The 12,471-nt window shown below is 55.2% G+C and overlaps 1 protein-coding gene and 1 long non-coding RNA gene across 2 annotated transcripts; both read left to right on the top strand.

Annotated features, from left to right (window-relative positions):
• Positions 1-376: 376 nt before the first annotated feature.
• Positions 377-8,111, top strand: LOC148595973 (uncharacterized). The gene is made up of 2 exons (XR_015913953.1): positions 377-433; positions 7,812-8,111. It is a non-coding gene; the product is annotated as an uncharacterized LOC148595973 (long non-coding RNA).
• A 72-nt stretch (positions 8,112-8,183) lies between these two features.
• On the top strand, positions 8,184-10,030 carry NKX2-2 (NK2 homeobox 2). Its single transcript, XM_088535361.1, has 2 exons — positions 8,184-8,558; positions 9,022-10,030. The coding sequence occupies exons 1-2, from the start codon at positions 8,300-8,302 to the stop codon at positions 9,594-9,596; spliced, it is 834 nt and encodes a 277-aa protein (XP_088391487.1). The 5' UTR covers positions 8,184-8,299; the 3' UTR covers positions 9,597-10,030.
• The last annotated feature ends 2,441 nt before the right edge of the window (positions 10,031-12,471 follow it).

Genomic DNA, 12,471 nt, shown 5'->3' with positions numbered 1-12,471 from the left:
GGGGTGAAGGGGACGCGGTGGGGCGAGGAACGAGCGCGGGGGCTTCGGGCAGCGCTGGGGGACACGGCGGCCGGGAACTCTCCGCACCCGCGGGGCAGGGGGGCGGCGGGAGGGAGGGCTCTGCCCGCCCGGGTTTGGGAGCGGCGCGGGGAGGGGGGGTGCTCAGCCTCGGGGCCGGGTCCGGGCTTAAAAGAGCCACGCAGGAACCGTCGTGTTTGCGCTCGGAGCCACTTTATTGCCGGCCACCATATGGCCGGCGCGGCGCGGCGCGTCACCCGCCGGGGAGGGGAGCAAACACGCGGCGCGATGTAAAGGCGGCGGCGGGAGCGGCCGCGCGGCACCGCCGCGGAGACAATGCGAGGGGCGCGGAGCCTCCGCCGCCGCGCGCGCAACGCGCCCGCGCCGCAGCCCGCCTAGCGCGCCCCGCCGCCAGGTGAGCGCCGCGCCCGCGCCGCGCGGGGCGGTGGGGGGGGACCGGGCCGGGATGCGGTGGGGCGGGATGCGGTGGGATGGGGTGCGGGAGCCGGGGCGCGCAGCAGGCGCGGAGCCGCCGCACCTGCGCTTGCCACCTGAGGAAGGGCAGAAATGCGCTCAAGTGACAGCCCGGAATCGGAGGGAGGGGGAGGGAGGGGGAAAAAAGAAAAAAAAAAGAGAGAAGGGAAAAAAAAAAAAAAAGCGACTCGTCGTCCCTGCCGCCGCTCGGAAGCAGCAGGTGGGAACGGGTGTTTTGTGCTGGGATTTTTTTTTTTTTTTCCTGCTTCCTCCGCTGCTTTTTCTCGGCTGGCGCGGAGGAGGAAGCGCAAGCGGATAGGTTTTCGCTCCCGCTTTTTGTTCATTCCCCAGCCCGACTCGGGGAAAAGTTTGGGGGAATTACGGAGGGTTAACGCGGCGGCGGATGGGCGGGGGGCACGTCGAGCCTGGCGAGGGCGGCGGGTCCCCTCTCCGCGGTGGGAGCTGCTGCAGGACACTTCTCCTTTGAGTCAGCAGAGCCCGCCAGAGCATCGGGAATGGCGCGCGAGTCCCGGCCCCAGGCTGCAGCCCGGGCACTTTCGCCTTCCTCCCCTCTCCAGCTCCACGAGAGCTCCGATTTCTCCCTCTCCCCGCTGTTTTCTCCTGCCCGATGCGTTGTTTCCACCTCGGACCTTTCCGCTGGACAGCAATTCCCCCCGCCTTCCCATCCCTCCCTGCCACTTGGGCAAAAAGCAAATGCACCTGCCTCCTCGGACGGGTTTCAACACGGAACTGAGCCTCGCTGGCCCGTGGCAAGAGAGGGGAGGCTCTAAATCCCCTCCACGGCTGGGCAGTCCCCCAAATATAGCATAAAATATAGCTCGCAGCTTTTAGCGTTATGTAAGCACCAGCTACCTACGTGTGCGAACGCACCACGGTGGTAAACGCTTAAGCTTTTTAAGTCCTCCATGTTGGGTACATGTAAGAAGTAAATTCAGATAAGAAAGTGCTCTCGGGGCCGCGTTTCATAAAGAACTGTAAATCTCTTGCATTCAAATTGCCCTTATCAAAACGAGTTGTGTTTTTTTCTCTCTCTCTTTGCGAGCAAGAACATTTCTGACAAAGCTTAATCTCATTGGGACACGTTTAATCATTAGAGAGATGCGAGGGAATAAAGCCGCGGGGTTTGCTGCGGGGGCGAAGCAGCAAAATAAAAACAGTTATAATAGACTGGAACGGGCAGCAAGGCCCCCGGGCTGTACTTACCGCCTCTGCTCGGGAAGGAAGATAAATAAGACAAATAAATAGCTGGCTGGGATGGCTCGGAGGTGCAGGAGCCCCCAGTCTCCCGGCTTTGTGTTTTTAGCATACCTAGCGCTAACAAACCGCCTCGCCCGGGCAGCGCCTCTGCCTCTGTTGGCAATATTTTCAAAGATCTCATTAAAGTGCATTTATCAAAGCCCTAACATGTGCCCTCCAGCTCTGACATAACCCCATTAGCCCCCAGGGAGAGAAGGAGGGGGGAAATCCTAATTTCTATTACAATTTGCCACCTCGGGAGGTTGGTTGGTGGGATTGGATATATCTATATCTATAATTTTATATGTAATATCGGGGAAATTGGAAGGATTGTCCCCGTCTTTGATGCTTCAGGGCGAAGGAGATAGCACAATCGGGAGAGGAGGAAAGCTCATTTAGATTCCTATGTCCTGGAGAAGATTTAATTGTGTGCGGGAGAAAGGCAGGGCGGCGTGGGGGTCTGGGGGCTTCGGAGCGGGGTCCTCTTGTTCCTCCACGAGGAAGACTGCAGCCGATCCTGTTTCTATATGCAGGATAAATCTTCCTTTATCTTCTTTATCTTTCTTTATCTTCTTTTTTTCCCCAAAACAAGCATTGTTAATGCCTTTGTTGATACAATTTTTCCAGCCATGAAAAGAGAAGCGATTTTCACCCGCCAGAAACTCCAAACCCCCTTACATCGCAATTAAGTTCTTGCAAACCAAGAGGGATTTAGAGGCCTCAGCTTCCCCGGGATTCCAGGAAACTGGATATTTTTTAACGGGGCCTGAATGCGCGAGGGGATTTATTTACGTGGATTTTTTTTTCCCCCGCCAGTTTTCTCCTTGCGGGGTCTCGGCGTGGGCCGGGGCGGGTGGGAAGAGGAGGCAACAGGGTGCTCCTAGGTGTCTTCCTGGGCAGAGGGTTCCTCCTGCAGAAACGGCCGCTATCCGGAGCGCGCCGTGGGGAAAAAAAAAAAAAAAGGCATTTTAAATGGTTGTGTATGGGGAACGGCTCTTCTGCGGCTTTGCAGCTGTTATTAGTTATTAGTTGTAAGAAAAGAAAAAAAAAGAGAGAGAGAAAGAGGAGAGGAGAAATAATCTCTTAATGATACCGGTCTCCTTTCCCCCACCACCCTTAGAAAACAAAGACGAGATTGTTTGCAGACGGGGTGGGGAGGGGGGGTCCTAAGGTGCATCGCTTCATCACCGTTATCGGGTGTGGAATGGGCTGCACTTTCCTTCCCCCATCGATTTCAAGTGTTGCTTGTAGACCAAGAGTTAAAACAAACCTATCTCCCCCCCGTCCCGTCCAAGGCTTTGTGTGGACGCCTGATCCGCGCACGGCGGCGAGGTGCGGGTCCGTTTCGCTATTTATTTGGAGAGGGGGGGAGTGAGGGAAAACAATAGCTTTGCACCTCTGGTCTCCTTGGACAATAAACTAATCCACTTGACGGCTGTTATCGGAGATGCGATGTGCGATGGGTGAGAGGTCAGGGCGAGCGAACTGCGCAGGGAGGGAGAAGCAGGGGAAGACTCCAGTTAAACACCTTTTCGCTCATATATATGTATACTTATATACGTGTGGGTGATATTATAGATATGTGATACCACTCGGCGGAGGAGGGAATGAAACCAAAGGGAAGCGCTGGCTCAGAGTAATCGGGAAGACCTTGTGCTTCTCAATCATCGGGAGCCCGCGGCCGACTGGCGAGGATGGAAAAAAAAAACAATTAAATCAATGCAAAAATCAATGCAGACACCTCGCAGCTTTTAATAATAATAATAATAATAGCAGCAACAAGCCGCTTTGATTGCAAGCCTCAGCTCGTGCCAGGAGGGCTGGAAGGCGAGCGGGGCGGCAGGCTGGGCTTCTGCTTTGCTGCTTACAAGCCGCCGGGCTATCAGCGCTGGAGAGGCGCTGAGAAGGGCTCTTTTCCCCCTCTTATCCCCCACCAAGTGCCTGTATCTCCCGGCCCCCCCTCAGCAAAAACTCCTTGCAGAAGCTTGAACGCTACTAAAATAACCCTTGGCCGCTGCCCCGCGGGAAGGGATCGCTTTCTGCTCAGCCTCAGGAAGGAGCGGGGGGAAGAAAGGTGAAAAGGCCTCGTGTTTGAGCTACCTGTGAAAGTAAACAGGTAAACACTTCCCACAGTGCGAGAGGGCACTTGTCCTGGAGTAGATCCACTTAGCCTGTGTACACGCACCTCTCCTGCCCGGCCTCTTGTTCCCTTGTTCAAATAACCCCTCCGGCCCCTGAGCCCGGGGCTTCAGCTCTGGCTGCGGGGGCAGCTCCGAGCCTACCCACACACAGCCCGGCCCCGCAGCCCCTTTTCTGCCCGCGGGGGCACCCGGGGTGTCCCCTGCCCCTGGCGTGGGGGTGGCCCTCGTTGCGGGACCAGCAGGTGCTGGGAAGTCTCTGCTCCCCCTCCGTAGATGCCCCCTGCTCTCCAGCGTCTCCTCCTCCCGCCAGGGCCCACGCGGCTCCCGGGGGGCCGCAGGGTTTTGCGTGGGGAGCGGTCGCTGCGGGAGAGCCCCTGGGCGTCCCCCTTGGCAGCGGTTCCCCCCTCCCTCGGGACCCGCGAAGGGAACAAAGAGAAGCTCCCGGGGAAAGGCACAAAGGGACGGCCCGGAGCATCCCGATAGCCCATATCGCGGCAGAGGGTCGCGATAGCTGGCGGACTGGCCTCGGATCCCCCGCTCCTGCCACATAGCAGGCGGGGGGACTCGTCGCCTCATTTGAGACCTGGCCCAGAAGCCCCTCACTCGTGACGTCAGAGACACCCACTGGCTCTGGCGTCACGGGCCGCTAGTGAGGTCACGCCGGCCATGTCAGGGTTTGGGGGGGAGGGCGCTGAGGGGAGCCCCGACCCCCGCTCGCTCCCTCTCCGGCCCAGGCGGATCGGGGCAGCGCAGGCGGCGCCCACGCGTGGGAAAAACGCGGCGCTGTTTCCCACGGCCCACGGAGGCCCCGTCCCCGCCATCCCCGGGGGGTGGCAGCGGGGGGGAGCCGCGGCCTCGCCCGGTGCCGCCTGGGCAGCCGGGCACAGGCCGGGCCGGTTGTGGCCACAAGAGGCTATTGTCAGTCCTTGCTTAATGACCCGGCGACCCTGCTTTTCCCTCTGGAAAATATTTACCTATCAGGTGGTCTGCGGGACCAAAAGCCGTCGGGGTGGCGGGGGGAGGAGGGTCTGGGAGCTGCAGCCTTTGCTGAAATCCCACAGGTCGGTTTTGCTCCCGAGTTTCTCCTTGGGGCTGTTCGCTCAGCGTGGCCGCTCTCTCCCTGTGAACTACCTGTCCCGGTCCTTCGGTTTCCAGGCTCGGAACGGGCCTGGGAGCGCCCTGTCCCCAGCGCCTCCCTCCTCCCGGCCCTGGTGAAATCCCTCCGGGTTGGAGTTTCCTGCGGGACAGCGCGGCCGTGTTGTGGCATCTGCGCGTTGCGGTTTTGTTACGGTTAGTGGTAGTGGTTGATTGGATTTTTCCCCTATTTTTTGAGTTTGGCTGTTGGATGGGCCTCAAACCCTCTCGTCTCTGGCCTCCCCTCCTTGCACCCTCGAGCAGAGACTCTCCGCAAGTGTCGCCGTCCCAGCTACGCTCCCGGCCCTCCAATCCGTCCCCTCCGAGACTCCTTTCCTAGGGCTTTTGGGCTTGATTTCTGCTGGGAGCCTGGGAGAGGGGATTTCGTTTACTTCTCAATTTGCTCTGATTTGGCGTGTCTCATCGTCCTGCTGCTGTTGCGATTATTACTGCTGTTACTCCTATATATAGATATATGTTTTTCTCCTTGCCTGCCACGCTGGGAAAGAATTAAAATCCCCTCCTGTCCCACCCTATCTACCCGGAGCGAAACACTGACCCCCCCGGCCTCTTCCCGCCCCCGCCTCCGCTCCGGGCAGGTCGAAATGGGCGAATAAATCAATCACTACGTGCCTGGCTGGAGATGTGCTGGAAATTAAACATATATATTCATACCCACCGCCCGAGCCCCCCCGCCCCCGGGAGGAGAGAGAGCGCCCGCATGAAGGGGTGCCCTTAATATCGAGGAAGGACTCCGAAATGGATGAAGAGATAGCCATTGAGTGCAGTTGAATACCATGACAACTAGGAACAACCTCAGATTTATTCCCAACAGTTAGAACCCATTGAAAGGGGGCGTCAATCACGTATTATTTCGCCACTGAAATAAATGCAAAAACTGCGCGGGGACAAAAGGTTCCAACAGAAGCCGGACATTTGTCTACATTGCGGACATTGTTTGCAGCTTAGCCATAGGGTTGTATTTGTGTTTGCGCCGGGCCGACCACCCAGGATGTGCTCGGGGCCTTGCTTAAAAAAAAAAAATCCCTGGGCATTGTCAGCCCCAGCACATACTTTATGGGAGGCAGCGTGGGGGCTGGAGGGAGAGCCCAGCTGGGGTGGGGGGAAAAGGAGAGGAAGGTGCAAACAAACCGATCAACAAACAGGACAATCTCTAAGGAACCATATTCCTCCTTTTATATATATACATATATATATATATATATATATATATTTCCCACTGCCACCAGCCCTCTTCTCGCTTCCCTCTTCCAGCCAGAGAAAGTCCGACAACTTTTGTTATCCAGGAATAATAATAATAATAATAATAATAATAATAATAATAATAATAATAATAATAATAATAATAATAATAATAATAATAATAATAATAATAATAAGCAGGTGGTAAGAGGCCCTTCCGCAGGTTTTGGCTTCCCCCTTCGCCGCGTCCCATCCCCACGCCCGACGTGGCTGGTCCTCCCTTGCCAAACTCCTCCAAGGCCGCTCTCCTCTTCCAGACCTCGGGATGCCTTTGAAGAAGCTGCTGGTTGCACTGGTCACAGCCCAGTCCCCCCGTCCTGGGCACTCCCCCGCAAACACACAGAGAGCACCGAGGGGCCGTGGTGCGATGGGGCACAGCGAGCAGCTCGAGAAACCAAGGGAGAAAAAAAATCCTCCCTCAGCGCCCGGAGGGAAAAAAAAAACAGCAGTAATAATAATAAATAATAATAAAGTTGAAGACGGACAGATAGCAGCAGAAGAAGTTGGGGAGGGGGCGGTCTCTGGCCGCGAGCGAGGGGGTCGCTTGTGCGGGGACACCCCGTCTCTCTGCACGGTCTTGTTAAAAAGCAGCCCCTTCTCTATCCTCCCACACACCGCCCAGCCAGCCCTTGTCCGCGTCCTGGGAAAAAAATCAAAATCAAATTGGCGACGATCATATTCGAAAGTCGATTGGGCTGCAGCGCATTGATTTAACCAAACAGGCTGAGTTTTATCCCCCTAGCAGAAAGAGACAAAATCAATGAGACCTCTTCAAATAAAGCCTGTCCCCCTCCACCCCTAATAAAATAATCACGTCCCGAGTCTCTCTGGGCAGTGCCTGACGACTGTATTTTCGCCACTTCGCTTAATTTCGGAGCAAACCAGAATCAATTACTCGCTGTTTAATTTTCAGCGCTCATCCTTAAGCCTCTACCAAAATATTGACCTAGGAGGTTTAGCTAAGTTGGGCTCCTGCCATCGGAGCGGCGTCCGCCTGGGGCGCCGGGCACCGCGCCGGGGGGAGCGGGAGGGATGCGGGGCCCGGCCAAGACACCGGCCTCCCTTTTCCCCCTTTCTCTTCCCCGTCCCCGCCTCCCGCTTCGGCTTTTCGGTTTTTCAAGGCTGGAAAAACGCACTTTGGAGTGCGCGGAATATCGGGCTGGTGACAAGCTCTTTGTATGCAAATAGTGGTTGGGGTTTTTTGTTGTTGTTGTTTTTTAAGAAAAAAGGGGGAAAAAAAAAAACCTCCCTCTCTCTCTCCTTCACTCACACGCACAGAGGCACACGGAAAAGGCCCTCCCCACGCCGGTAATTAACTGACACGTTATACCACTCATCACCAATGGTGGAAGCTCGGAGCTCGCCCCAAACCCGCAATTTCACATCTGCAAACACTGTCTTCATCCACTTGACTCCCAGGACCCGCCCACACGTGGCCAACCTTTCCCGGGGTTCATGTCTCTTCTTTTTCTTTTTCTTTTTTTTTCTCTTTTTTTTTTTTTTTTCTCTCCCTCCTCTCGGCAGGTTCATGTGCGGGGACCAGCCGCATCGGGACTGCTCGCTCCGGCAATGGCTTGTTTTTCCCCAGCGCCAGGCACGGGCTCGGGGTGTTTAAGCAAGAAGCATAAGTGATTTTTTTTTTCATCTTCTTCTTTTTTTTTTTTTTTTTTGGCGTGTCTCTCCCCCCTTTCCCCCTGGAGTTACAAACTACTTGCGAAGCCACTCGCAGCTCCCGCTCCCTCCGAATTTCCTCCACGGCAGAAGGAGCCCGTAGAAACGCAGAAATCCGCCGCGGCGGCGCCTCTTCCTCCGCTGCACGGAGCCGGCGATTCACTTCCTACATATAGAAATATATTTTTTTTCTCTCCTGCTCAAAGTTTGCCGCCCCGTCCCCTGTGTGTGCGTGGTGTTGTTGTTGTGCGTGTGTTGCGCGTGTGGTTGTGTGCGTGCGTGTGCCACAGCGGGACCGACAAGCTGCTCCGTCAACTTTCCTGCCGAATTTTGGCCAGAACATGTCTCTGACCAACACAAAGACGGGCTTTTCCGTGAAGGACATTTTGGACCTGCCCGACACCAACGATGAGGACGGCTCCGTGGCCGAGGGGGGCGAGGAGGAGAGCGAGGCGCCGGAGCCGCCCAAGAGAGCGGGCGTTTTGGGACAAAACCCCTTGGACACTGTTCAGACGCTGCCTTTGAAGAGCCCTTTCTATGATAATAGCGATAATCCCTACACGCGTTGGCTCGCCAGCGCCGAGGGCATCCAATACTCCTGTGAGTACCGCTCCGCGGGCGCGCACGGGGCTGCTCGGATGCTGCGGGGGCTCCGCGCACAGGGTCGGGGGCTGGGGGGCGGCGGGAACTCCCCGACAACGGGGCGGGTGGGGGTGAGAAGGGCGCGGATCTTTTTTCTTGCCTTTTTTTCTTCCCCCACCCCTCCTTATTTCTAGCATTTTTATGTTACTTTTTTAACGTAATTTGTTTTTATTTTATCCTTATTAATATTTTTCTCATTCTCATCGTTTTATTGTTTTTATTATTTCATTATTATTGCTATTATTATTAATAGTATTAATACTATTATTTCTATCATTATTACCTCTATCATCACCAGCATTACGAGTGCCAGTTGTTTCTCCCGGGGCGCGGACGTCCCCGGCCACGCGCGGGGGGGAACGCGCGCGGTTCGGTCGGGGCGGCGCTCACGGCGCGCTCTTTTTTGCGGCCTTCCCCGCAGTGCACGGGCTGCCGTCGGGAGGCGGCAGCCAGGACTCGGCGTCGGCCAAGTCTCCCGAGCCGTCGGCCGACGACGAGTCGCCCGACAACGAGAAGGAGGCGGCGGGCGGCGGCGGCGGCGGCGAGGCGGGCAAGAAGAGGAAGAGGAGGGTGCTCTTCTCCAAGGCGCAGACCTACGAGCTGGAGCGGCGGTTCCGGCAGCAGCGCTACCTCTCGGCGCCCGAGCGCGAGCACCTGGCCAGCCTCATCCGCCTCACGCCCACGCAGGTGAAGATCTGGTTCCAGAACCACCGCTACAAGATGAAGCGCGCGCGGGCCGAGAAGGGGCTGGAGGCGGCGCCGCTGCCGTCGCCGCGCCGCGTGGCCGTGCCCGTGCTCGTCCGCGACGGGAAGCCGTGCCACGCGCTCAAGGCGCAGGACTTGGCGGCCGCCTCCTTCCCCGCCGCCATCCCCTTCCCCGCCTACAGCGCGCCCGCGCTCCAGCCGCTGCCCTACAGCGCGCAGTGCGGAGCGGCCGGCGCGCCGCAGTACCCGGCCGCGCATCACTTGGTGCCCGCGCAGCAGTGGACTTGGTGAGCGGCCCCCGCTCCTCCCCGAGCACGCACCGCCCGGGGGGCCCCCGCGGACGGACACACGGACAGACTGGTGCTCCCGCAAACAGCAAAACCCGCAAAAATCAAAACTACCCGGGAAGGGATGGAGAGGGAAACGCTATTATTATTATTATTATTATTGCTATTATTATTATTATTATTATTATTATGGATTTTTGTTTCCTCTCCGGTTTCTTTCCTTCCCCCCTCCATTTTTTGGGGAGGTTCTATTTCGTTTTCGGGGGACGTTCACATCGTGGGGTGGGGGGGAAGGGAGGGGAGGTGTTTTCGTGCGTCACTGTTTACAGCGATTTTTTTGCGCCCTTAAGAGTGGTCCTGTCTACCTACAACTAAAATAAGGGGTGGGGGGGGAGGGCATCGGAATTAAGAAAAAAAATAAAGCTTAAAAATCCCGACGCTCCCGTGAGTTTGTAAGGTCTGTCCGGACCCTGCAGCGCTGCTGTCAGCCGGGGCGGGGGGACCAGGACCAGGCGGAGAGCTCAATTTCTTCTTTCTGAATTTTTTTTCTCCTTTTTTTTTTTTTTTTTTCTGCCAAAATGTTTAGCCGTTGAGAGATTCCGACGACTACGAGCAGCAGCATTTTTTGCATATACTTCTTGTTAGTGCTACCGGGTGTAACATTCACGGCGGTTATTTTATATATTTTATTTTATTTATTTTATAGGGCGTTTGCATGCTACTACTCCCTGAGCAATTACGATGCCAAGGAAAAGATGTACGTAGCTTAAAACAGATCTCTGTATAGACCCAGGTGACTCCAGGTGGCATAGGTCCCTGCAAGCTTTTCGGTATTTTAATAGGAATTTTAAGGAGAAAAAAAAAGACAGAAGGAAAAAAGGGGGGAAAAAGGGAAAAAAAAAAGGCAGCCATCGGACCAGTAACGACAAACGTTTTTGTTTGGCGTTTTGTTCGAGGGAGTGGGGAGAGTCGAAGTGGATCCTCTTTCCTCTCTCCCTCCTACACGCCGGCCGAAATTATTATTACTGTTCTTGTTGTTATTATTATTATTTTAGTTTGAAAGCGGCGCTTCCGCGCAGAGGCATCGCGGGAAGCGGGACGGGACCAGTTGGGGCGGTACGGGGAGCGCAGCATCATCTGGGTGCGCTCGGCCGGCCCGGGGGCTGCTTTTGCGCGGGGGAGCGAGGGGAAACTCCGCATTTGGTGAAGCTCCCGCGTGGTTAGGAGAAGGTTAATATCCTGGAACCCCCCAAATATATATATATTATTTATATTTTATATATATATATATATATAAAGGAAGAGAGAGGGCAAAGAGAGGCAGCCAGCAAGGAGGAGGGTAAGGTGAGGAAGGGACAGGCTCTGCTGTGTGGGGGAAAGGGGTCGAGTCCGCGCCGAAGGCGGCCGGGCAAAGTTGCCGAAGCCGCTTGGATGCAAGAGCCGCGAAACGGCAGCCCGCGCGGGTGGAAGGCGGCTGCTTCTAGCGCTCTTTTCCTCTCCCTTTTCCATTTTCCGGACCATTTGAGACTGGCGGAGGTGCTGATGTGGTGGAAGTGACCAAAAAAAATAGGAGAGAGAGAGAAAGGAAGACTTGTTCATTTGGATGAAGCATCTCGCTAAGAGCATCTCCGTCGTTAACTCTTTCGGGTTTGAGTCCCCTCCGCCGGGCGCAAAGACACACGGCTTGAGATTTTTTTTTTTTCCCGTTTCTTCCCTTCCACCCCCGCAAACGAAAACTTATCCCAAAGCCGAGAAGCTCCAGCGGGGAATGTAGAGCAGCGCTCTGGGCGGACATCAGCTCCTTGCGGGAGTCTTTCCCAGCCGCTTAGGGTTAGGAGCAAAAATGCATCTCCTCCCTCCGCTTCTTACCCAGGAAACAAGGAAATAAGCTAGGAAACGGCCTTATTTTATTTATTTATTTATTAGCAATTCCTGCACCCTGCTGGAGTTAGGGGACACGGGACTGCCGACTGTCTCCATAGTCCGATATGACACACAGGGAATTACCTCGCCAATTACTAGATGGGCATGAGCAAGTGCAGCCTCAAATCCCTGAAAAGGCAGAGAGAAGGGAAAAATAAGAAAAAAAAACATCAATTTAGAGGAGGAGAGAAGAAAAAGACTTTTTAATTATTTTTTCCTTTTTTTTTTCCCCTCGCCTCCAAGCTGCGTTCAAGTCTATAAAACCAGTTGTGTGGCCCTAACCTCCGTGGCCTTATATCTCCCATGCTGCCGGGCCGGCTCGGGGCAGTCTATCTTTGCACAATATACAGTAGACTTCACAAAACGGGCACAATGGGGGAGGCTGGGAGGTGAGCATGTTAGAGGCGTGCATATTCAAGAGCCAAGGGCTGGGGGGGAAGGAAAAAAAGGAGAGACAGTTTGGGGAGGGGATGAGCCCCCTCCTTTGGCCTTCTCTCCCTTCTCTCTCTCTCTTCCCCCTCCTCCCCACCCTTCCCGGCCTTCTTTTTTAGGGCTATTCAATGCATTTATCAGCGGCAGTGCATCGCGGAGTCAGGGAGCAGCGTCCTTTGCGTTTTGTCGCGGCTGTCACTTGCGCTCATTGTTAGGCATGTTCTACATGTTGTATCCCATATGGCCAGCTGGGCTGGGAGACCCCCGGACAAAACCCAAATTGTGCCCAGCTTTCAAAACCAGTATTGTTGTCTGTGAAAGGAAGACGAATTAAAAATTCGTGCTATATCTATTCTGGAAAAAAAAAAGAAAGAAAAAAGAAAAAAAAATGAAAAAAGGCGCCCTCTCTCTTTCCCTCTTTCTCTCCCTCTCTCTCGCCCTCTCCCTTTGAAGGCTAACAGAGGCCCTGCTTTTCTCCAAGTTCCCGCTGACAAGTTTGTCTCTCATTTCACAGGAAATTAGCT

This window comes from Tinamus guttatus, unplaced genomic scaffold (genome assembly GCF_059628265.1).
Source record: "Tinamus guttatus ecotype Peru unplaced genomic scaffold, ASM5962826v1 Tinamus_guttatus_pri_ptg000040l, whole genome shotgun sequence".
In the NCBI taxonomy this organism is placed as follows: domain Eukaryota; kingdom Metazoa; phylum Chordata; class Aves; order Tinamiformes; family Tinamidae; genus Tinamus; species Tinamus guttatus.
Note: the sequence above shows the minus strand (reverse complement) of the source record. Positions and strands in the feature narration are given on the sequence as shown.